The 24,586-nt window shown below is 41.0% G+C and overlaps 4 protein-coding genes across 11 annotated transcripts; 1 reads left to right on the top strand and 3 right to left on the bottom strand.

The window, feature by feature from the left end:
• Positions 1-2,707: 2,707 nt before the first annotated feature.
• LOC135489322 (transmembrane protein 230-like) lies at positions 2,708-6,069 on the bottom strand. 4 transcript variants are annotated; one of them, XM_064774628.1, is made up of 4 exons: positions 6,003-6,069; positions 4,479-4,594; positions 3,885-4,007; positions 2,708-3,601 (listed from the first exon to the last, which is right to left on the bottom strand). In XM_064774628.1, the coding sequence occupies exons 2-4, from the start codon at positions 4,572-4,574 to the stop codon at positions 3,464-3,466; spliced, it is 357 nt and encodes a 118-aa protein (XP_064630698.1). In that variant the 5' UTR covers positions 4,575-4,594; positions 6,003-6,069; the 3' UTR covers positions 2,708-3,463. The 4 variants fall into 4 exon arrangements, with proteins under 4 accessions (XP_064630698.1, XP_064630700.1, XP_064630701.1 ...); XM_064774630.1 differs by having other exon boundaries at positions 5,923-6,008; XM_064774631.1 differs by lacking the exon at positions 6,003-6,069 and adding an exon at positions 5,013-5,159.
• A 379-nt stretch (positions 6,070-6,448) lies between these two features.
• LOC135489266 (coiled-coil domain-containing protein 125-like) lies at positions 6,449-15,497 on the bottom strand. Of its 5 annotated transcripts, none has more exons than XM_064774537.1 (12): positions 14,931-15,497; positions 14,203-14,285; positions 13,880-13,966; positions 12,292-12,363; positions 11,553-11,672; positions 10,904-10,989; positions 9,921-10,003; positions 9,553-9,674; positions 9,352-9,459; positions 8,863-9,052; positions 7,992-8,161; positions 6,449-7,568 (listed from the first exon to the last, which is right to left on the bottom strand). In XM_064774537.1, exons 1-12 carry the CDS (start codon positions 15,415-15,417, stop codon positions 7,449-7,451), a joined length of 1,728 nt encoding a protein of 575 aa, XP_064630607.1. In that variant the 5' UTR covers positions 15,418-15,497; the 3' UTR covers positions 6,449-7,448. The 5 variants fall into 5 exon arrangements, with proteins under 5 accessions (XP_064630607.1, XP_064630605.1, XP_064630604.1 ...); XM_064774535.1 differs by having other exon boundaries at positions 14,859-15,497; XM_064774534.1 differs by having other exon boundaries at positions 14,823-15,497.
• Positions 15,498-15,756: 259 nt separating this feature from the next.
• Positions 15,757-17,267, top strand: LOC135489396 (large ribosomal subunit protein mL43-like). Its single transcript, XM_064774739.1, has 3 exons — positions 15,757-16,022; positions 16,331-16,437; positions 16,661-17,267. Exons 1-3 carry the CDS (start codon positions 15,892-15,894, stop codon positions 16,996-16,998), a joined length of 576 nt encoding a protein of 191 aa, XP_064630809.1. The 5' UTR covers positions 15,757-15,891; the 3' UTR covers positions 16,999-17,267.
• Positions 17,268-17,650: 383 nt separating this feature from the next.
• On the bottom strand, positions 17,651-24,456 carry LOC135489229 (nucleolar complex protein 3 homolog). The gene is made up of 19 exons (XM_064774486.1): positions 24,430-24,456; positions 23,737-24,011; positions 23,380-23,552; positions 23,056-23,228; positions 22,794-22,955; positions 22,543-22,636; positions 22,287-22,372; positions 21,949-22,068; positions 21,586-21,714; positions 21,180-21,377; positions 20,797-20,897; positions 20,620-20,692; positions 20,255-20,390; positions 19,828-19,898; positions 19,457-19,567; positions 19,026-19,154; positions 18,596-18,690; positions 18,298-18,385; positions 17,651-18,062 (listed from the first exon to the last, which is right to left on the bottom strand). Exons 1-19 carry the CDS (start codon positions 24,433-24,435, stop codon positions 17,901-17,903), a joined length of 2,382 nt encoding a protein of 793 aa, XP_064630556.1. The 5' UTR covers positions 24,436-24,456; the 3' UTR covers positions 17,651-17,900.
• Positions 24,457-24,586: the final 130 nt, after the last annotated feature.

Genomic DNA, 24,586 nt, shown 5'->3' on the forward strand with positions numbered 1-24,586 from the left:
CTGTTAAAGGTGTCTGCCTCATTGCCAGGCAGAGACACTGTGGAGTGAGCGGAGATGACTGGTAGTGAAAGGTGGCGGCCTGGATGTGACATTGTCCAGCAGAGACACTACAGAGTGGTGAAGGGATGACTGCTGTTAAAGGTGTCTGCCTCATTTCCACGCAGAGACACTGTGGAGTGAGCGAGGGATGACTGCTGTTAAAGGTGTCTGCCTCATTGCCAGGCAGAAACACTGTGGAGTGAGCGGAGATGACTGGTAGTGAAAGGTGGCGGCCTGGATGTGACATTGTCCAGCAGAGACACTGCAGAGTGAGGAAGGGATGACTGCTGTTAAAGGTGTCTGCCTGATTGCCAGGCAGAGACACTGTGGAGTGAGGGAGGGATGACTGGTAGTGAAAGGTGTCTGTCTTGATATGACATTGTCCAGCAGAGACACTGCAGAGTGAGGAAGGGATGACTGCTGTTAAAGGTGTCTGCCTGATTGCCAGGCAGAGACACTGTGGAGTGAGGGAGGGATGACTGGTAGTGAAAGGTGTCTGTCTTGATATGACATTGTCCAGCAGAGACACTGCAGAGTGAGGAAGGGATGACTGCTGTTAAAGGTGTCTGCCTCATTGCCAGGCAGAGACACTGTGGAGTGAGCAAGGGATGACTGGTAGTGAAAGGTGTCTGTCTTGATATGACATTGTCCAGCAGAGACACTGCAGAGTGAGGAAGGGATGACTGCTGTTAAAGGTGTCTGCCTGATTGCCAGGCAGAGACACTGTGGAGTGAGCGAGGGATGACTGGTAGTGAAAGGTGGCGGCCTGGATGTGACATTGTCCAGCAGAGACACTGCAGAGTGAGGAAGGGATGACTGCTGTTAAAGGTGTCTGCCTGATTGCCAGGCAGAGACACTGTGGAGTGAGCGAGGGGTGACTGGTAGTGAAAGGTGGCGGCCTGGATGTGACATTGTCCAGCAGAGACACTGCAGAGTGGTGAAGGGATGACTGCTGTTAAAGGTGTCTGCCTCATTTCCACGCAGAGACACTGTGGAGTGAGCGAGGGATGACTGCTGTTAAAGGTGTCTGCCTGATTGCCAGGCAGAGACACTGTGGAGTGAGCAAGGGATGACTGGTAGTGAAAGGTGGCGGCCTGGATGTGACATTGTCCAGCAGAGACACTGCAGAGTGAGGAAGGGATGACTGCTGTTAAAGGTGTCTGCCTGATTGTCCGGCGGAGACACTGTGGAGTGAGCAAGGGAGGACTGGTAGTGAAAGGTGGCGGCCTGGATGTGACATTGTCCAGCAGACACTGTAGAGTGAGGAAGGGATGACTGCTGTTAAAGGTGTATGCCTGATTGTCCAGCAGATACTGCAGAGTGATGAAGGGATGACTGCTGTTAAAGGTGTCTGCCTGATTGTCCAGCAGACACAGTAGAGTGAGGAAGGGATGACTGCTGTTAAAGGTGTCTGCCTGATTGTCCAGCAGACACTGCAGAGTGATGAAGGGATGACTGCTGTTAAAGGTGTCTGCCTGATTGTCCAGCAGACACAGTAGAGTGAGGAAGGGATGACTGCTGTTAAAGAAGTCTGCCTGATTGTCCAGCAGATACTGCAGAGTGATGAAGGGATGACTGCTGTTAAAGGTGTCTGCCTGATTGCCAGGCAGAGACACTGTGGAGTGAGCGAGGGATGACTGGTAGTGAAAGGTGGCGGCCTGGATGTGACATTGTCCAGCAGAGACACTGCAGAGTGGTGAAGGGATGACTGCTGTTAAAGGTGTCTGCCTCATTTCCACGCAGAGACACTGTGGAGTGAGCGAGGGATGACTGCTGTTAAAGGTGTCTGCCTGATTGCCAGGCAGAGACACTGTGGAGTGAGCAAGGGATGACTGGTAGTGAAAGGTGGCGGCCTGGATGTGACATTGTCCAGCAGAGACACTGCAGAGTGAGGAAGGGATGACTGCTGTTAAAGGTGTCTGCCTGATTGTCCGGCGGAGACACTGTGGAGTGAGCAAGGGAGGACTGGTAGTGAAAGGTGGCGGCCTGGATGTGACATTGTCCAGCAGACACTGTAGAGTGAGGAAGGGATGACTGCTGTTAAAGGTGTATGCCTGATTGTCCAGCAGATACTGCAGAGTGATGAAGGGATGACTGCTGTTAAAGGTGTCTGCCTGATTGTCCAGCAGACACAGTAGAGTGAGGAAGGGATGACTGCTGTTAAAGGTGTCTGCCTGATTGTCCAGCAGACACTGCAGAGTGATGAAGGGATGACTGCTGTTAAAGGTGTCTGCCTGATTGTCCAGCAGACACAGTAGAGTGAGGAAGGGATGACTGCTGTTAAAGAAGTCTGCCTGATTGTCCAGCAGATACTGCAGAGTGATGAAGGGATGACTGCTGTTAAAGGTGTCTGCCTGATTGTCCGGTGGAGACACTGTGGAGTGAGCAAGGGATGACTGGTTGTGAAAGGTGTCTGCCTGGATGTGACATTGCCCAGCAGACACTTTAGAGTGATGAACGGGTGGATGGTTGTTAAAGGTGTATGCCTAGATGTGACCTTGCCCACATACACACCAAGAAATTAAGGGATGACCAGTAGTCAATAGGACTCTGCAGAGATGCAGTGAAGCCATGCACAGCCTAGTGCCACTTGGAATTGAGCACCTTAATAGGTAATCTGAAAGTTATTTTCCTGGAATATCCAAGGACGAAAATCCAAGAAAGCATGTCAATTTCAAATCTTTTATTCATTCATAATGAGAGCTTTATCAGATATACATTTTATGTACAAAATATAAATAGAATGTAGTGAATATTATATACAGATGAAACATACATTCAAACACTTAATCAGAGATGACTCACACACAGATGCATAGTACAATATCAAACTTAAATAGATAGTTTCAGCTCTTGATTCTCAGCTGATAGAATACCAAACACGATTGAAAAGACTTTAGAGATGGTGACATTGGTATTTTCATTGACAATAATGGAGAAAGATAATTGAGTCATTTTGTACATTACTGTCTTCAAGGAGAAGAAATATTGGAAACAATACATACACAGGTTATTCTTGATACCCATTTCAAAATTTTTACCAAACTCATTCACTTGTGTGTTATGAATCTAATTTTTCAACATTTTTTATGATAAATTATATACATTTGTACACTGTAGACTTAACAACAACTACACTAAATGACAAGTAATATTGCACTGGAATGAACTGCTGTCTGTTTGGCATACATTCTGATTTGATCCACTCCCTGACAGAATGGCCATAAGCCTGACAGATACTCAACTCACACAGGGGTGAGAAGACTGCATATAATTTGGTAGAGTTCTCAAATTAGTAATCCCCTGATATTGCCAGAGACAAGCTGCACTGAGAAAAAGGGCTACATAGCAAACTTGTATTGGGTATGATGTTTGTTATGTGACAAAATCCCCACTCATACTTGATTTAATTGAAATGTCTGCTTCAGTCAAACTCAGGAATGTCCTCAAATGAGTACCCAGAGTATCCTTTGAATGCGTAATAAGCGATGCGTACATGATAGACACCAGGAATGAACATGAGAAGACCAAGGATTAAAACAGGCCACGTTCTGTCTGCATACTGAAATTGAATGGGAGAAGAGGATTAATAATCAGTACAAATGTAAGTCACCTGTCTCTGACTGACAGGGAAGGTGACACAAATATAGTTATACTGATGTCTGCCTTGGTTGTACATCCAAGGGCAAAGAAAATGACAAACAGCAGATCTTTTTCTGCCAAGCATTTTTTTGAATGAAACTTGCTAATCAGTGTAAGCTTTCTATGAATAAATGAGGTAATAATCAAATACATGCAACTACATGCATGACATAAAACTTGAGCCAATCTCATTACAAGCTTACCTTTGCATCAATGACTCCAGAGAGAAGAAGTGCTCCCAGTATAATCAGGAGAGAACCGAGTGAGAAGAGGACTGTTGCCAGGAGGATGGCTTTATAGGGCACTTTAGGAGGAGGCCTCTGAAACTGTAAGAAAATGGTGAATTAGACATGGTACATTCTTCAGAGGTGATCCTATATGAAGCTACCCAAAAGTACAAATTCCCACTCCCAAATCATCCAGGCTCCCTGAAGTTTGTCACACTGATAGGGCCTATTCCATTAGAGTTTAAGTGATGCCAAAGTCTTGGGGTCGAAATGGTCAAGTGATACAATCAAAAACATTATCGTCATTGGTCTTACATAGCATTCGCAGCCAGTTACAGCAAGACAATGAAAAACTAAGTTCATATTGATTGCTCCACGACTGCTGGCAGTGCTGCAGGAAAAAATCTTTATTATCATTGACATCCTGTCATTTGTGCTGAAAGTTGAAACAGCTGGGCAACTGCCCCAGATTCCTTTGACATCTGAGAATTCATCACTTCTTTCCTGCAGGCCTACTCATTGTACTGGGCATACATGATGTAGGCCAATAAGGTTCCTTCCAACACTTACCTGTAAGTCCACAAAGCCATCATCAGAAGACTTTGTCATCTTATGGTACTTGGCCCCAGATGAGCCGACATAGTTCCTCGTAGGCATCTTTGGCATGGAGCTCTTCGTTATCAAAGCTGCATGAAAAGAAGTTTTTAATTTAAGAGAGTTTCCACCCATAATACACACACAGGCATGTGAGAGCCAAATACCATCTGCAGCAATGGGCACCACTTGTTTTGTAAGGTAAGGGGGTACAATGATAGTCACTACAGCTGGTAGTACAATCTATGGGAAAACTCCATGTAAAAGAAAGAGCTCAGAGGTTTGAATAAGGTCTGTTGGCAGCAGTACAGTGTAGACTACCGCTGATCTTGGTTACAAAGCTGGACATTGTCAGAATTCGAGATTTGACCGGTAAGACTTTTAAAAATCACCTAGTTCACATTTATCTGCCATATCCAGTTCTTAGGAGAGGAGACCTTTTAAATCCAAGACATCTACATGTATATCCAGAACATGTCGCAACAAAACCATAATTCTATCCTTCCTTACTTTACAATAGAATGATGCACCAATGTTTCAAATTTCATAGCACTTTGGTATTTGACCGAGATCCTGACCAAATTTAGTCCACATGCCACATGGCAAATCAATATCAAGATATACTACATGTAGGTCCATCAGGCTGGTACCAGCGATAATGTGATTCTCACTCAAGTCACAGTGAGATTACAGAAATGTCAGGGGGCATCTCAAGACTTTTGAAAATGACCTGCAAGGCACATATGGGTTGTGTTGGGCAAGCATGAACCCTCTTGATTATATTCTCAGCGAAGTGGAACTATTAACGCCATTAGCAAAGTTTTCTATAAGATAACTGACCTCTTGACTTAGTCATATCAGCAAATTTTTTCATCATAAACAGGTTGCATTTTCTGTTGGGGAATAGTGTCACCGTAAATTTGCCTCCCCTACACAAATGCACAAGCAATGGCGAGTTTAAGGCTAAGTTTGTTATACTGCAGTATATCGCAGCATATTCTTTACCCCTAGTATACTGAGACGTATATCCCATTATTACTAAATTCATTCGTATCAATGTTATACTGAAGAATATGAAGCAATTTGGAAGGAAGGAAGCCACTGGAGGACACAACAACCCCCCCCCCCCCCTCATCACCACACTCCGATCACAGGACCTGAGAGTGAGACCAATCCCAATCATGATATTATACATTCGGAATTTTCTTTTTTGCGGACAACGAGAAGAAGCCACGAGGCAAGCAGACCTATCTACTTCACGGCCAGAGACTTGCGAGACCGAGTCTCGTCCGAAAATAGATAACTGTTTCATGGCAATGCACATGCAGCATTGCAGGTAAACGTCAACGGGTCATTGTCGGACGCCAGTTCGCCAAGAAAATCAAGAACATCAAAGGATTCATTGAACTCATCAACATACCATTGATTTTCAGTGAAGTTCAACTGTATTCCTAGATAAATCACTTTGGTATGTAGAGAGTAAGATTACAATTAACTCACATTAAAGTTTACAAGTCGAGCTGTACGTCGGTTGCTTGTTGGCTGATCATTCTGTGGTACGGTCTCGTTATGGGATTTGTCGGATATACGTCACTGGGCTGAATTCTATTAATAGATGGGGATGACCACGGCCATGGGTGGTGTAAAGTGAAAGATAGTCCCTCAAATCATAGAGTCCTTCACAAATATCTTTGATTGTTTATTGCTTCTCGGGACCTGTAGCATCTTGACCACCAAGGTTGTCCGCTTATATCAAACCCCGAGCTGGGTTTAAAGGGAGTAGGCCTATAAGGCCATAAGGTTCAGGATGGCTGCAGCTTTAAACAGTAAAGGGAGACTATGGGAGGCAGGAGCAGGGGAGGGGGTTAGATTGGCATAAATGTCTTGCTCGTATGTTGTCATGCTGATGGATGATATGAGAACAAAAACACCAAAAACAGTTTTAAACATTCTTGTTGTATAATATATTACATCCATAAATACACATGGTAATTTTACAAAATGTTCATGTTTCAAATGAATACTGTACATTTTCCACCTTACAAGTCTAGCAAACAACAATCACCATCATTCTTGAAGGAAAGTCATTCCCCTTTGTCTCACTAGGGCAAAACATGACATGGCACATGACATTATGATTTTATTTGCCAGCACAAGAGGATGCGCAACCAAAGGTATTTTCAAGGAGACAGCAAAACGTACCAGGTTAAGCAGAAATAATTATGGCATCATTCCATGAGAAGAACACGCCCAACCAACAAGAAAGGTGGTCTCAACATGAAATAACATTTTAGAATTGAAAATAACAGTAAAATTGTACAAAATCCCCAAATTTCAACTACATGTATGTCCCAATCCATGTAAAAACCTACCAATAACGCATTTTCTTATTTCCACAGCTTAAAACAACTTACAAAAGACCTAAGTTTTTATGGATTAGTTTATCTCCACATGTAGACACCAGGATTTAACATGCACATAAAGTGTTCATAAATTTGTCACTAAAGCAAAAACAACAGACAGGTCATAAAATATCATCAGAGGAAAAAAGACTAGCAGTGAATGATGAAAATTCTATTTACAAATGATATCTCCAAAATGCATCAACAACAAATCTCCGAAATGCATCTAGAAAACAACAGCAGCAGAAACTGTACAGAAGACGCCTATTTATAACATCAGCGGCATATATGTATTTGGGAAAAAATAACTTTGCATCTCGAAAATACAAAACTTTGTATCGGCAGGTTTTCATATTTCATGGACAGATATTGGATATTCTCATACGACTGGCACCACTTTCAGTTCTAGTCAGTCTCGTTCTGGTAGGTCCCTTAACCTCCCTAATCTCTCACTCTGTCATCACACTTCTATTTTTTGAAGAACACATTTTCGATGATTTTAATTAATCAATGGTCTCTGTCTATTGTCCTTTGCTAGTCTCTATCATTCTATTGGCTTTCCGTCCTCTTGCAGTAACAGTTTCTGCTCTAATTCCTTCGTTCGTGATGCGAGCATCCGTGCTGCTATTTTCTGTTGGGCAAGTACTTCTGATTTGTCACTCAACTGAAAGAAGGACAAACCACACCGTGAGAAAAGATACAAAGACTGCATACAAGAAGATTATGAAAAACTAATTTATGCAAGGACTGCAAGGACATCATTTCATCAGCAAGATGAAGTCTCTTGTAAAAATCCCACCGTAAAACTGTTTTGTTGATGACGTATGGCCAAGTTGATCAGTCATGCCTAATGCATAGAATGCATGTTTGAGATGCAACAAGTCATGTCATCAAGGAAGACCCCAATAGTGAATCAACCAACTATGAGAGAACCAAGAGGTAGCAACCAAATGTATGGAAACCTGCAGCACGTGTCAGCCTAGAGACTTGTGCCTCAAACGTCCAGCTTTCCTCTTCTACCTTTCATATGATCAGACAATGAACGACACACAGAACATTTTTCAAAGCAAACACAGCGCATTCTAACCTTTTCTAATAAAACTTGTATGATTTCCTTTTCACTCTGACACCCTGAGATATCACTGTAGATTCGTTCATTATCTGAGGGGCTTGTATCATTTGAATTAGTCAACATCTCTTTTGCATCCTCATCATCATGGTTTTTGGCATTTTGTCTTTGTCGCGGAGGGGGCTCATCTGAGGATGAAGAGTTTGATTAAATATACGCTTGTTTGCTGCGGCATCTCCCTTGGTCTAGTCACTGAATTTGCAATATTGACCCCACCCGAGACCAATGGCGTCTCCAACAAAGGTTGATGATAATCAACCTCTAAAAAAAACAATGTGATATACAGCAGTCCCACTTTCCTGGTCAAAAGACACACCAAGACATCATAAGCTGCAGCCCAAACTTGAAACTTAATCAAAGCAGGAAACTCACTTCACAATTCCACACAAAATGAAATTTCTTTGAAACCACTCAACGAACAAGACCAATCAATTTCACCAACAAAACTGAGCAACTGTACCCAAAAACAACTTTGAAGGAACAATTTTCTTGGCTTACCACTGATAGACATAAGCATATAACTAACGGGAGATGGAATTTCAAAGGCCACTGAAACTACAAGGTAACCAGATCATCCAGTGGCACAGTGCCAACCAAATACAGCTATTTCAAACACAAACACAAATTTAACAATATCCATACTGTCTTGTGGGAGAAAACAATGTAAGCAAAAATCTGGTTAACACTGTGACATGAATTGATAAATGAAATCAGATCAGTTGCATCTTGGACTAATATTTGACCAATGTAGATATCAAGACCCCTAAAGTAGCATCGTAATTGCCACAACACCCGAAGAACAAAGTTGACGTGCAATTAGAGTACTCACCATCATTCAACTGCTTCACCAACCATTTCAATGCTCCAAGAGCTTTCTTCTTTTTATTCGGGCTCGGTAACGACAGATCAGCCATCTTCATGGTCATTGCTTTGTTTTTAAACAGCTGCTCTTCAAATGCCATCCTGTAGGCATCGACGGTGCTGTATGCCTCCTCCCGTCGCTTTTTATGCAATTCAATCTGTCAACAAAAACGTAATCTGAATGACGTAATTGAATACACATGTACAGTATCATCCTGTATTCACTCTTTGGTGCTATTTATTAAGAAGCTATAAAGACTGATCTTTATTCATTCTTGACTGTACGCATATCACTGCAAATGCTACCTCAGCATCATCCAGGATCACTGAATCAGTCTTCGATTTAATTTTGAAGATTTTGTACTGTCTTGAACAAAATTTCTGTGAAAGCAAGTACTAAACTTCAATAAACCATGGAGCTATAAATAAATATTTATACCTCCATGAATAAACTTACCTCTTCTCTCAGTTTGATATTTTCTTTCCTGAGGTTAGCGGCTGCATATGCACAACCGCATGGGTCTGGATTTGACCCTCGGCAATTACAGGCACCAAGCACTGCCAGCTGAAACAGAACGCAGGGATTTAGTACATACATTTAGAGTCAACGAGAGAAGTTCATGACCTACCGGTATACTATAAATAAACAATTTCTCACCTCATTCGATGAGAACCGGCCGTATGCATCATCACTGGGTGTGCTCTGTCTGTTCTGTTCATATTTTAACCGTTCCTTCACGTCGAGGAGGGCAAGCAATTCATCTCTTTCTCGGGCAAGACCTGGAAAAAGATTGACAACAATTCATGAAATTACAGGTTGGCAACCTCTCTCTCACGGAAAGCATTTGTCAGACAGAAAGGTATCCTTGATAGGTTCTACTGTAGCACAAGCAGCAAATAGTCACTATTCTGCATCATGGCACAAATAGTCACTATTCTGCATCATGGCCCATGAAATGAGATGAACCAGAAATATATCCGAATAATGTTTCTTGAGAATGGAGTTCGTCTAGTGCATCTACTCACCCATTTTTTCAGCATACATCCGCCGTAGCTCTTCTGTCCGATCCTCCAGTAACTGCACGAGGGAGACATTTTCCTGGCAAACGCTGTCAAGAGAATAAACCACTAATACAATTTGGTTTTAGTTACAGAGCCATGTGCTCTTTGCCATGCATTTATACTTATGTTGAGAGATAAGTGTGTCAAATTCATCACATGCTCTTTCTGGCCCTCATCTCAATGCGTCTTGGACACCATTCATAACAACTTAAAACCTAAAATGTAGTAAGTAAGCTACAAACAGGCATGCATGTTGACCACGATTATGATACATCTAACAGAAATCCTTGTAACCTCTCTTGTGCAAGAAAACAAACAAAGAATTAAGAACATTAACAAAAGCATGAGTGAACAGAGCAAAAGCTGAACTCAGCAAAGCACAACAAACCTGAGGAACCTGCACTCTTCTCATTCTTCCAGGTGGCGCTATATGAAGTCATGCATCTTTCTAGCAGTGTACACGTTGAGACATCCACAATTTGATTGTGATGAGACCTTTAGATATATGTATAATGTCTGTCATGTTGTACCATTTGCCGCGCCACATTGGACAAAGTCAAATGCAGGTTTCTCATGAAAAGAGCATTTCGAAAGCATGCCAAGGAATGCAGTACCTAGTCTTATCCTAGGGCAGAGTCGTAGACCAGTGATAAGCAGGCTTGGATGGCCAACACCTAGTGGGAGAAAGCAGAGAACACCTTGTGATACCCGTTTGTAATTCCCACCACCAGCGACAGAAAAAATCTATTACCAATCAACACGAAGCAAAACTTGAATGATGTATGCTATAAACACCAGCTCTCTTTTGAAAATTAATCACTATACCCGTGCAGCATATCTCGTTTTTTATACCTGGAATCCCTCGAACAGGCTGTCTATGTAACCCAAGCAGATAATCATTTTATCCCTGACCACACAACAAGCCGACAACGATAATTTCCTCTTACCTGTCAAACCTCTGTGCCCAAGTCTGCTGGCTTTCCATGAGAGTACCTTGTCTGTATTCAAGTTCAAATTGTAATTTATTGATCTCCTGAAATATTAAGTACCAGCAGCTGATTAGCTTCTCAGTCATTGAAAATCTAATCAGTTTAATATCTACATCTGGTGCAGTACATTTGTACCTGTCTGGATGGGGAATCATACATCTTATATGCGTTAGCCCTGAAATGAATTCAGCAAAATACTGTTTGAGAGCTTAGCATGAAATTTTCACAATATCTTTGATAACTGCACAGGGGGTCAAAAAGACCTTCTCTAGTCTTAAGAGGTAGATGCAGTGCTCTTCCTAAGAGGCCAAGCATGTCAAATTATGCATACTCTTAAGTCATATTCATGCCTGATGCCTTCTCCACATTCACTGAGTCTATCGTCTCACATGATTGTGACAGACAACAAAAATTATTGTGTGTAAAGTCCCATCACAAAGTGGCCTATTGTTTGCTAAAGAAAATATCATTTTTTTCTTAATAATTTCCTTGTAAATCCAGAGGCATACATACATACAGCAATCAGGCAACATTCCTTGCAATTTACACTATCTACACTAAGCAGGGTGGTGAAGCATACACACATAATAGCAACTGCTCCCCCTACCTCAATATGAGGTGCATTTCTACCAGACAGCATGCACCCTGACTGAATCTCAGACGATTCAACATCAGCTTCTGGTATGATTTCCAGGAGTCTGTTGTCACTCTTGTCTTGAGAGGTTTGCTGTGGAAAATTTTAAAAAGATGCCAGAAAACAGAAAAATTTAAACCAAAAAGCTCGACTGTTCAGCAAAAACTTCAAAACTGAGCAACACAGACAGGAAAGCACCATCGAGTACTTTGAAAAATGTCCTAAGTAAACAGGAGCAAGAATAAGGGAAGCCTCATCACCCAGTTTAGTGTGGACAGGACTTGCTTTGTATGCATGATATTAAACTAAACATGCATGCTCACCTGCTGGAAAAGATCAATAGAGCTCATGAAAATCTGAACGAAGAACCAGTCATTTCAAATTTTACCATGTTTTTTCAAAGTTTACAGGGGGAGGTCTCTGCAAGTGAGGTACAGGTAATGTACTGCCATGACATCGAGCCTGAGGTGTGTATCTCAATTTTAGGCACACCCTCACCTCATTACGTGCTGTAGTTGTGAAGGTCAGGCAGGTGATTCAAAATGTATTATACCCATAACGCAGCTTGCCAACATACAAGTATTTGGCCATCATGATAACTATAAGGGGAACACTCTAACAAATTGGTTACAATTCAAACTCGAAGTCCAATCGAGAGTCCCTGGCAAGACGGCCTCGCCTGCCCTTATTTGGTATAAAGAATAACACCAACCTGTTCCATAATATGGGTCATCTCCCTAATCTTGTGCTCACTCACATCATGCTCACACTGGGCAACTTGTGACTGCAAAAAAGAAAGCAAGTGTTCTGAAGTGACTTGGGGAGTATGGTGAAATTTTAAGTAAGTAGACATTCCAATATCATTCCAAAGTGATACTATTTTAGATAAATTTAGGTCACAAATACAGATCTGATTCCACACGACATCTCACTCCAACATCCTTGGCCTGAAATAGCAGTTGTAAGGTTACCAGTATGTTCAGGATGTCCCTGGGGCTTTTTTGGGCAGCGGTTGCCTCTCAATATGGTATGAGGCCAACTCAGGAACCCAATAATTATGAATAATAAGACTCTATACTATAGAGACTGTAACCAAGGGATTCTCCACAAACAAAATTCTTTAAAAGTCTTTTATACAGAAAGTTCTTCAGTAGCACACACTTACATATAAGCGAGATGTCCATTTTCAGAATAAAGAATTGTCGCTAGTGCAGCAAGACACATTGATTGAATGAAAGATGGAAATGATGATCACTGTTGATTTCAATCAATCTAAATCAAACATTACAAATCACAATTCAGAAGGAAAAGTCCAGGTTGCACCTTGAATTTAATGAAGTAAAGAATGAAATTGGAAATCTCACAACAGAACCATTATCCAGAAATTTGGTGGAGAAAGGGGATATTTACACAGCCGCGTACTGTTACGTTGCAAGACTTCTCACCATATGGGCATACCTACATGTGCACACAGGTGAATCAAGTAGATCATCCATATTCAAATGTGACAGCTGTGTCAGGCATTAGAATGAAACTACATTGTGTATCGATATGACAAGACAGCAATGTAGGCACATGCATAATATTGTAATTTGCATTCCACAAGTGCTAGGAGATCATCCTTAACTGCACAATGGCTATACCAATCATCCCACAAGCATGTTCAATGTCAAGTACTGAGTAATGAGGTGTAGGGGAGAGAGGGATGGAGGATTAAAGTATCACCATAGTAGATACTTAGCAATTTGTATCCTGATATTTTTAACACTATCAAAAAATATCAATTATGTCCAATATCCCCCGTGTCTGACATGTGTGATGCAGTATAACCACAGAAAATTGGTCACATCAATCTTAGCCAAAAATGAGAGACTCCAGTCAAGAACTGACACCGAAATGATACTCACTATTGATGGCAACTGATGCAATAATTTTTGACGAGAAAGCAGAGAATTTTCCACACTCTCTGCCATGTTGCGAAAAGTGGATAAATTGGAAGTAATCTGAGGTGTCAGGACGAGCTGTCACGGTCAGCAAAAGCAAATAAAGACAGCCCTTTATTGAATAGGAAGTTGGTATTCAGCGCCGTGAATAGGATGTCAATGCAGTGACACTGACAGGCTGTTGCCTAGATTGATGCTATCTCTCATTGTACCAATAGGACTGTGACATTATCTGACCTAGGGAAAAGTTCACCACATGTGATGACATCAGTCTTATTGGCCCTGTCATCCCTGATTTCAAAATACATCTGAAGTCTACTGCTACAGGCACTTATCAATAATGAGAAATATTCTCACTTTTTTATGTAGGACCTGAATCGCCTTGTATTTGGCTTCCAGCTGCTTTTGGCACCTTTCTAACTCATTTCTAAGTATTTCGACCTCCTGCAATTAAAAAAAGAGACACACATGTACACAACAAGTAGGTCGTTTTTTTGTGCTTACCAAAGCTTGAGATGGTAGAACCAAGCAGCAACATGACTACGCTGTAGAGTCTGAGTAAATCAACTGTGAATCCACAATTGAGGATGATGAATCGGACACTTCATGCATTTTAAAAAACAAGTACACCACTTGTAACTGAATTCACTATCTGGACAGTTCCACTGAGGGCGACCTACCAGTTCTGTCTTTTTCAACTTCTCATCGATGTCCATTTCATCATCACACCCCCAGCATGCTGTCATTGGAGAATGGATACTACCTTTTAAAAGTAAAATAAAAATAATCTAATCATTTGTAACAATGTTTTGTAGGCTACATTTGCACAGCACTGGTAAGAACATTCCGTGAAACATAACAACTGTGATACCTCCTTTTTGATACTGTAAAATAAGTAATAATTAATGACAGTCAAGATATATACTAGTAAAATGCAAATCTCAAATGTTGTTTGAGGCAATTTCACATTGATGGGTGTATTTTCATAAACAAAATGCAATCTTAGACACAAGTAGGCCTATAAAGTTACATCATTTATGTTTCAATAAAAAATCCAACGTTATCAGTTCCAGTGAAGCAAAAAACATAAAAGAGCTATCACCAATTCAAAGTTTTAAAATTTTGCCTTTTCTGTTCACCATCACTTATGTATCTATTAAATGATCACTAAGCGACCTAAACCTTGCCATAAATATGCACCCTGAATAACATACACCACTACACCATAGTTTTCATGCAGTACAACCGTCACCTTCAGGTTCCACCCTTGACCCTCCTTACATTAAGTAATTTAATATACCTCTAATTGTACTACACCGGGGACGCTGTGTTGTACCTTTGGTGTATGACTTGTACATTTCATGGATATCATGTTCAAAGAGTTGTTTCTGTTGACGTATCGACGTACCAAGTGCAACCTCCGCAAATTGGGGGAATTCATCTTCACCGTTTTCCGTCAGGACAGAATCCTCATCGTCAGATTCTGTGCCTCTGGATCTAGTATCAATCGTTGACTCAGTGTCACTCTCTGTCTTTGCTCGCCGACTGGAAAAAGTAGAGCGTTTTGTCGTCACGTTTACGTTGTTACCATATCGCAATCCACGTTTGTCTCTTTCGTTGCAATGGAGACTGCACGATCGCTCTAGTTTTGATCCCGACTTGTCACTATCAATAATGAACCTATCAACATCACGATGAAGGTCTGGTTCTGAGTTTGTCACCGACGCGGGACTAGAGACATGATTACTCAAACGTCGTTCTGGGGCTGGGGAACGAGGCAAGCCCCCAGGTTTCAGACCAAAACCTAGTCCCAAATCGCCTCCCTCTAAGTTACTCATATCATCTTCGCTCTCATTTCGGTCTATAGAGCCATTTTTCATATTTCGTGAACTCATTGTCAATATATGATCATTCTGATCGCAGAAATCGGATAAACCAGGCAAGAAAAATTGAAATGACACTTGGTGACCGAAGAGCACCTGCCAAGATGGATGTATTTTGCCGCATATTTGTGAATATAGTTTTTAACACGATAAACGAATTTTGACACAAAAATGAAAGAATTGAACACAACATTGGTAGTTAAGCCTTATCTATGATCTAAAACTTTGAAAACTTTCTCAAAAATGAAATATTAACAATTATGCCATGTGAGTAGTAATATTTTAAGTGTCAAGGTCATTTTCAATCTCCCGGTCACCAGGCCATGTGGAGTTTACATACACCCGTTGAAATTCTCACTAAGTCAGTAGGTCGAGTGAGACTCTGTTGTAATCATCATCATTGACGACGCTTGGAGACTTTTATGATCACTTCCGGTTCAAGGATTTTTATAATTTTTGGGATCTTTTCTCCAGTTTTTCTCGAAAATGTCCAATCAGATGATACCAAGAACCATTTTGAAGAGTAATCTTCAAAATGGAGTTGGCAGATATGTCTGTCAGTTACAGAGATTGACAATCAAATTCTGTAAAAGCTGGCCTTGCAGTCGTGGTACGAGGTGAGTTTCCGAGAAAGTTGGTCTTGCTTGTCACAACCATGTCCGTGAAGACAAAGTCACAAAGTCACAACCACCCCGAGTCAAAATGAGAAGATCAATGCAAACTTTGTCACGCTCACCAAGTTGCTCCTGAGCTGATAAGTGAAAATATATCGGAAATAATTGTAGAGACAGTCCCCATTCTTCCCAGTTGGACGATGGTTTTGACTGTCGGTGTCGCACTCACACATTCTCACACTCACACAGTCACAGGTTCTACCACCAGTGCTTTGTTCGATATCATAACCAATGCCCATTTTTGTTTGTAGGGATTACATAGAGAACCACTTGGTAGATTTTACCAAGAAGAATCCAGGAGTGGTGGTCTATGTCCAACCAAGAAGACATCGTGCACCAGTCCTTGTTGGAGAATATTGTAAGTAGGCCTACCTCAATTCAGTAGGACATATAATTGTAATAGATGAACTCAATGTGGTGTCAGGAACCCTTCACATGGAAAGGCTACTGAACCTCACTTTTACATCTAAAAAATGATCTATGTCCATCAATGATACTTTGACCCTATGTCTGATGCTTTCCTGGACTTGGAGCTGTATAGTCTCTCGATTTGTAAACTTTTACACTAATCTCAATTTCAGTGAATGGGGAGAAACACCAAGTACATATCCGCAACTACAATAATCATGAAGTGGGGGAGTGGATCAAATACCTTCGTACCCATTCAGGTGCAACAGACGGTCGTCTCGAAAAAAAGTGGCATACAGACACACCAAGCATTCAGGGAGTATGGACCCCTTTCTTGAACAAAGACTCTGAAGTAAATTTGGCAGAATTTCCAGATGAGGAACTAGGCAGCGCTGCTGTCAAGGAACTTTCAGCTACAGATGAGCTTTTACAAAGTGTGAAAAATATTGCCATTTTGGAGGATAGTAAATCACATCTGGGACAATCACCAATAGAAGAAGAATCAAAATAGAAACATTTCAGAATTTGTGATTTTATGCATTTGTGTTTGTCACTGTCGAACTACTATAAGATGAGAGCCAGTTTAAAATGTAATATACTGCCCAAGCAGCATCATTAGTCAGGAGTCTTAGACTGTGGCCATGTTCTTCCTTCCCCCTCTGCAGATGGATTTTGTGAAATGATTTTTGGACTTTTCGGAGCGCAGCCACCAAAAGTCTGGAAAGTCACAAGTGTTGATGATGTGATCTGATTTGTACTGGTATGATTTCATTTGAATATACTTTCTATGAAAATAACATCTTCATTGTTCCTTTTGGGTTCCAATTTTTTCCAACACTATGCATGGTAATTACTGAAGTAAGACCAGAGTGGAAAACCAGACCGCCACCACACAGAAAAGTTATTGGCCTTTCTGGTTTCAAAACCAACCTCCTCATGAGCCCTGAATAGTAGGCGTAAAGGAGAACTTGCGCCCCCTAGCAGATTCGATAAGCCACTAGTTCGATGTCCACTGCGATGTCATTTTCTCATCCATTTAGATTTCTTGTCTAATGAACATCACAATATTTTCCCAGTGTACTGGGGAAAGATTATCCTCATATTCATTGATAAACTACACCCAATGGCCATCGCTCATTTTCAGTTTGTACAACGTACAAAATGTTTGAATACGTGTGCATCCCTTTACATGAAGTAGGACACGAGACGGACAGTTTCATCAAGAATACATGTATATTTATTGTCTTCAATATTGTACACTACATGTACCTCGAAGGGCTGGATGTAGCATTTCAAGACTACATTTAATCAAAGACATACTGATTGGCTACAGAGCACCATGGAGCCATACAATACAAGATCATCCCGGCCATGCCAAGGTACTGGTCACTGGGCCATTCGAAAAGGGTCCTATTACTGAACATGACCATTTCTTTCATCACCTTCAGAAGAATTCATGAAAAATGTTCTCATATAATCTTGATAAAAGTTTATTCCATTTGGATCGCTGTTGACGTTCAAACTATCCTCTGCCAAATCAAATACTTTGTCTTTGAGGCGACTTGTCAAATTGCGCTGAAATATCAAGAATAAAACAAGTTTTAATGCATCAATCTTTGAAGAAGAGATACTCAGAATGGATCTGTAAAGACACTCTCTTAGATAGCTCATGTTTTACAAATTAGATTGAGTCCGTAAGTAAAGTATATTTATCGGTCAACGATAGAAGACCCCTGTAGGGTTTTGGACATCAATTGGAATTCTGGCCAACTCCAACTTGAAGTTCAATTAAACAGTCTATTCAATTTACCTGTTTTACTTTCTTGTTAGACTTAAGTACTGGAGGATAAAAGAGCTTCCCTGAAGGCTTGTACTCTGCGAAGAGTTCAGAAACTGGCCTGAAAGATATAACACAGAATTCAAAGTAAACACATCTGTTGTCACATCTCCTTGCATGCTCCCTCTCCGCCAAACAAGGCTGGGGCATTTTAGAAAAAGAACCTCTACAGAGCTGCCTCTTGTCTGGAGGAATCATTCTTCCAGGAGTACATGTATTACAATTGGGTCCAAATTGATGTTTGAAATGTGTAATTATTTCTCAAACTTACCTTTTAAATCCTGGTTGAAGCTGTCCATCACCAGAGAGCGGGGCACCCTTGCACAGATGTTCAGAATAGATGCGCACTATGGGGTGGTAATGTTTCTAAATATAAAGTGAAATATATTAGATTTAAAATTGAGCGGAACTTTTTCTTTCGATTTAAACTTAATGTTTGTCTTTCTGATGTGTGGCATCACAACGACAGTCTCAATTTTGAAGGATGCCTCTGAAGTAGATTAAAAACTCTGTGACTGATGTACAACCTAAGTGCTTGAGCTTAGGCAGGATCCAACACAGTGTAGCCAGCATTCAACCTAAATCTTTGGAACTCTCACGGCACTTAGACTATAGCTTTATGACATCAAACCCAAGGTACTGTCTTCTCATGGTTGTAAACAAACACGCACGAACAGAAGCAAACATCTTCTTGTACTTACCCTAAACAAATGAAGTTCCCAGAGTTGTGTATTCTCTGCATTACAGTGCTCAGGATCTTCAAGTTCTGGCAGATAGATGCCACTGCTGTGGCCCTCATTGTCAAACAACAAGTCACTGCGTGGAAATGCCTGAAAATTATGACATTTCATCAGGGTATCAGTAAGTGAATTTCTTCTACATGTTGTTGAAAATCCATACACTGTAGATGGTCAAGGTTAAATCAACATGAAGTTCTGTGCCTGCCCTAATAATAGGTTGAAGTGTATATCAATGTGATTTCTATCCAGCACATGTAGCCTCATCCACACCATATACAACTGATATCTCTGTAGCTGAGGGAAGTTACTCAATCCTTGGGCTACATGTAGCTCTTGTGATGAGGTCTTTGTACTTTGTATGCATGTCACTTCACAACAAGTCAACAACTTACATGGATGCACAACCGCATTGATGCCATCAGGCCAATTGATGAATGAGGTTCCTGCTGAAGTGCTAAGGTCGCCAGTCGCTTGATGAAAGCCAACGCCCTCTGCTGATTGACCTGTAAAATAAAACATTCCTTACAACTGAATATCCATAATACAGCACGTCTTGTCTCTGAGTCTCTTCAACAGCAAAAGGTTATGATCTGTCATGATGAAAGTAGTGCTTAAGGATTCATAAATCCTTCATCAAATCTAGTGTCACTGTACCATTCATTGTCAAACCGATCTTTATTTTGCGATGTGCAATGGACACATTTAAGTGACAGAAAACCACGACCATTTTATCATGCATGTACGAGACTGATCAAGCTTATACCTGTTTTCTTCGCTTGTTGAACATCATCTCTATACACTCCAACACAAGCAGGCAATCTTCACTGGTTCTTCCTGAAAACCAGATCATACAGTATAATGGATTAGTAACATCAAGGTATCCATGTCGAACAAGTCTAAATCTTCATCATTGCTTGGGTGTAAGGTGTATAACTATTGTTGCACAGGGGCAAGTAACATCTAAAACCTTGGGAAAAAACATCAAATTGACCATTCTGCCTATAGACACATTATTTTGTATAAGCCAGTCTGATGATCTACTGTACCAGTATGGATATTGCTTGACCATGCAGTTCTGTGTCCGTGCCATGCACCTCACATCTATTGGGAATGCCGTTGACAGATTTAGTAATTTCAGGGTACACTGTTGACAGTAGCATCATGAGAAAGACCAAATCAAATCCACATACCTAAGTGCAATTTCAGCAGATTGCTATAGAAGTTGGTGTAGAACTTGATTGGGTCAATGTTGAGGGCAGAACCCTGTCCCGTCAATATGGTGAAAGCTGTCTTCACACAATTGAGGCATTCTCGAAATGTCAAGTTCTGAAATATACATAACATCGAAAAATGCATCTGACTTTTGACGTCAAGGGTGGTTGCGATCAATATTCCAACAAAGGAATCAAAACTGAGTCAAACATTCGACACAGAAGAAGTCTCCATTTCCAGTTGCCAGAGCGAAGCCAGACATGTACATGTACATGTACATGTAACAATTAAAGCAAACAAGAGTGACCCTATCATCATTTTTTACAAATTTTGAGAACCTTACCCCAGACTCTAACAGGTCGGATATCACAGCAAACAGATCTCCAAAGAACTCTATGTTGATCAGATGAGCAAACCTGAAAAGAGGACCATAATCCATTTGAACATGTTGAAACAATAGGTGTTTTTATTACATTGAAAACTGATAGTTAACCATTTTGTCAATTTCGATTAAGCTTACTTTGCAAGTCCCTCCAAAACTGTTGATAACAAAACTGAATGGGTTCCCTTCTTCAATATCCTGAAGTAGATCACAAATATTGCTTCCAATATCTGTGTGTGCTGGAATGACAGAGAAAAATAACATAAATCAAACTAGGCTCCAGTTAATATTGAGTATTCAATGAGATTAGGAATAGACAATCTATGGCTCTTCAAAGCAATTTTAACATTTGATACCAAATCAGAAACCAAATCTTGGTCTCTGCAGTGAACACAGGTTTGTTCTGGCTTACTAGTGTCAGTATCAGACTTACTGCCCCAGGTCCCTTTTTCAACCAAACATTGTCCTTGTTTAGCTGAAGTAGATTTAGATGTATTATTTTGGAGGTAAGTACAACTTACCAATCTGATTCTCTTGTTTTTATCCTCAGATACAGCAGCCTCCTGCAGCTCCTTATTCACTTCTACCATCTTCTTATTGCGCTTGCGTTCCCGCTTAGACATCTTCCTCAGCCTCTCATGCTTTGCAGCCTTGTTTTCTGTCTTAGTGTGCTCGAAGTCTACCTCTTTGATTCTCAGAGAGAGAAACACATTGAGAACCTGCAGCGGAATTATTGATTGAAGATGTTTGTAAACGCCAGATCGTCACTCCCAATCTATTGATCAGCTGTTCTCTGGACAGTTTTTTGTCCCCATTATCAAGCTGATTATGAAGGGAAGTTCCTTCAGGCCAATGTCTTTCTTCATCGAGCCCGTGACTGGTCAAGATGCCCAACCCCACACCTCCTCCCCACTCACCCCTTCTTACCTTTGGTTTCACCTGGTGGCTCTTCGACTTGATGTACTTGCTGGCCAATCTCACCATCTCTAACGATATCTCCCCCATCTTGTCTGCCTTCAGCACTTCCTTGAAGCAGTCGCAAACCTGATCAGCGATCTGAAAGAAACAACCATTTATTAAACATCAACTAAAAAGTGATAGAAACGATCAACATATGATGGATATGAGACCTTTCCTTTCAATGAGCTGCACTTGTCCCAGTCACAATCATGAGCAGATAGTCATCACAACCATAACAAGTGTAAGCACTCATGGCTGGAAAACCAAGTCTGACATGATTTTGTATATAATATTCCTACTGGTAAGCACTTGACAGCTCCCACAACTTACCTCTGGAGTTTCATTATTCATAAAAGGTACAAGTGTAGCAATCATATTGGACCGGAAGTTGAACTCTGGGTGAGAGGCGAGCAAAGAACACATGCACTGGATGGAGATGTCTCTGAGACTCTGCAATGTTAGAATTTGAAAATAATGTTAATCAAAATGAAGCAATGCCTCAAAAGAGTTACAGCAAACTATGGTGTTGAGGTCACATGAAGACTGCTGCTACTTAATGGCAGGTAGGGCATTACACTATGCAGACCATCAGTCACAGTGCTTCTGCCATAGGGCTTTTATTGAGTATGTTGAAGACTGAGAATCCTCTGGTCAAAGCCTGTCTGTACCTTCTCTGCTGCCTCAGGGATGAACTCCTTGCACGTTTTCTTCACCTCCTCGTATTTCTTCTTCTTCTTTTTTACTTTCTTATTGCCTGAAAATGATGGAAAAAACATTGTATAGGCAATAGATACAGGACGGTATACCTACGTAGCATAATTCCCCTTAGGAGGTCCACCCATTAACTAAAAGCATACTAGTTCTTTTTTGGCATGTTATTTGTCAGCTTGCAAGAGTGCATTATCCGATGAACAGCAAACTCACCTTCTATCATTCGCTCAAGGAACTGGAGATAAAGTTGATAATTCCTCACCAGCGTCTGCTCGAAATCTCTCAGAGCTGCAGTCTCTTTCTTTTGCTGAAGATGTAAACAAGATTGTTAGTCACTTGGAGTGGGTGTAGAAATGCAAGGGGAGTTATAGGAGCAAAGAGATGAGGTTCCTCATTGACGCTGTAAACTGTATGGATGAATTTCATATTTTCTGAATAAGAAGTGAACACACAAAATGGCTGACCTTCTGTTCTTTCTCTTTCTCTGTCTGCACACGTATTCTGTAGTCAGGCAGTATATCCTTGAAGATCTCCATGAGAGAGATCATTGCGTACTTCCTGATGGTGATGAAGATATCGGAATCAGGTTCGTCCATCAAACCACGCAACTCACGCAACTTGGTCACCTACGACATAAACAAACAATGATAAGCCTTTCATCTGGCAATTGTGTCAGTTGTAAATGCAACAATTTTTTGAATGCAGTAACTTGTAAACTGTGCCTACATTTTCCTCCGGATTCTCCATGATAGCACTGCCCAAGCGAGCAATCCTATCCTTCCTTTCTTTCAACTTGTTCTGGCGTAGAGCGTAAAGTTCCACGGTGCTGAGCTCAGGAAGGGGTTCCACTTGTTCTTCCACTTCTTCTGTTTCCATGTCCTCAATCCCTTCATCTATTTCTGAAGCATAAAGATTGAAATGCAACAAAGGGTGCCTTTTTTACAGTTGTAGTCGGGACAAACCGACAAAAAAGTGTTGTGAAACCCATGCCATAAACTACTGTAAATTTGTGTGTGTCTGATGGCAGTAATTAAGTCTATTGTCATGTACCTTTTGGCTCGTCACACTCCACCATCCTTTGAATAATCCCTTTTTTACTCTTGATGGGCAGTAGTGCTTGCATGACTTTCTCTGCCTTGAACTGTTTTCTTGGAACCTGCTCATAAGAGTCTTCCTGCATTTCTTCATCTTTCTTGCGCTTCCTCTTCTGTCGAGGGGTTTCGCTGAAAAGAGAGATGAGCTATGAATGAAATACAAACTTACAAGGAAAAAGTTGCTTCTTCAAGGATATATGTTCATTCAAAATGTCCCTGAGCCAAGAGTGTTGTCTAGATCATATCAAAATCTGTATACCTTCACACCATCTAACGAGATGCACCTTAAAACAGCCTTTAACATCATACCTACCCCTCAGAATCAACCTTGGATATAGATGAAAGGAAGCTGATGTTTCGTCCGGGCGTTCCATAAAATGAGACATCATCTTCCTCCAATGGTAATTCTTCTACTGTCTCCAGTGGAATGATAGGTCTGGCATGTTGCGTTTTTTCCAACTGTGGGTTCTTGACATTTTGTTTCTTCTTCAGCTTCCCTTGTTTTGCTGCTCGATTACGATTTTTGTTAGATATCTTGACCTGACTAGTCTTTTGTGCTTTTCGCTTTAACTGACTTTTGCCTTTTTTCTGGAAAGGAGATAGGCTTAGTCAGGTGAATATAAACTTTGAAATAGTTTTCAAAGTGCGATTTCATACGTAGACATCGGTATACTGGCATTGTAATTTCACCTGGGGATTTTATTGCAATGAAGACATGATAGGTAGTAGAACGATGGAGATTGGGACCACATGACATTTTTTGAGGACACCCTGTATTGCATGCATGCATGCATGCATACATACACTCCTAGTGTACTGTACAAGTGTATTCCAGTAAAAAGGAATGTTGGAAAAAACTATACTTTCTGGACAACAGGTCCTTCTATACAGATGGACCTGAGGCTGGTGAAATAGCAATGGACACAAACAACATTATATTTCAAGATCTGATGTTAATTTCGTTTCTTGATGTGCCCAAAAGAGAGAAAATAAAAGGCTTTCTTACAGCCATAGCAGAAAACGTGGAACGTAGTTTCAGTAGTTTCCATTAGGTTGACAACCTCATTTACAGGTACTTTTTAGGTCATCGTATACATTGTACAGGAACCATACTGTACATCATTGCCTGAAAGCGAGGATGGGAAAACCCGACAGATGCTCGT

This window comes from Lineus longissimus, chromosome 6 (genome assembly GCF_910592395.1).
Source record: "Lineus longissimus chromosome 6, tnLinLong1.2, whole genome shotgun sequence".
Lineage (NCBI taxonomy): Eukaryota > Metazoa > Nemertea > Pilidiophora > Heteronemertea > Lineidae > Lineus > Lineus longissimus.

Coding starts and splice junctions, on each gene's coding strand:
- LOC135489322 (XM_064774627.1), bottom strand. CDS start 4,916: ATGGCAGATAAATGTGAACTAG. Junction 4,595..4,894: donor GGCAGATAAATGTGAACTAG/GTGATTTTTAAA, acceptor CTTTTCATGCAG/CTTTGATAACGAAGAGCTCC. Junction 3,602..3,884: donor CTGGAGTCATTGATGCAAAG/GTAAGCTTGTAA, acceptor ATTCAATTTCAG/TATGCAGACAGAACGTGGCC.
- LOC135489266 (XM_064774534.1), bottom strand. CDS start 15,417: ATGAGTTCACGAAATATGAAAAATGGCTCTATAGACCGAAATGAGAGC. Junction 14,286..14,822: donor CCGGTGTAGTACAATTAGAG/GTATATTAAATT, acceptor TACTTTTAAAAG/GTAGTATCCATTCTCCAATG. Junction 9,675..9,920: donor GATGTATGCTGAAAAAATGG/GTGAGTAGATGC, acceptor ATCTTTTTCCAG/GTCTTGCCCGAGAAAGAGAT.
- LOC135489396 (XM_064774739.1), top strand. CDS start 15,892: ATGTCCAATCAGATGATACCAAGAACCATTTTGAAGAGTAATCTTCAA. Junction 16,023..16,330: donor CCTTGCAGTCGTGGTACGAG/GTGAGTTTCCGA, acceptor TTTTGTTTGTAG/GGATTACATAGAGAACCACT. Junction 16,438..16,660: donor AGTCCTTGTTGGAGAATATT/GTAAGTAGGCCT, acceptor TCTCAATTTCAG/TGAATGGGGAGAAACACCAA.
- LOC135489229 (XM_064774486.1), bottom strand. Junction 20,693..20,796: donor GTTTTGGAGGGACTTGCAAA/GTAAGCTTAATC, acceptor TCCTCTTTTCAG/GTTTGCTCATCTGATCAACA. Junction 20,391..20,619: donor CCGACCTGTTAGAGTCTGGG/GTAAGGTTCTCA, acceptor TGTATATTTCAG/AACTTGACATTTCGAGAATG.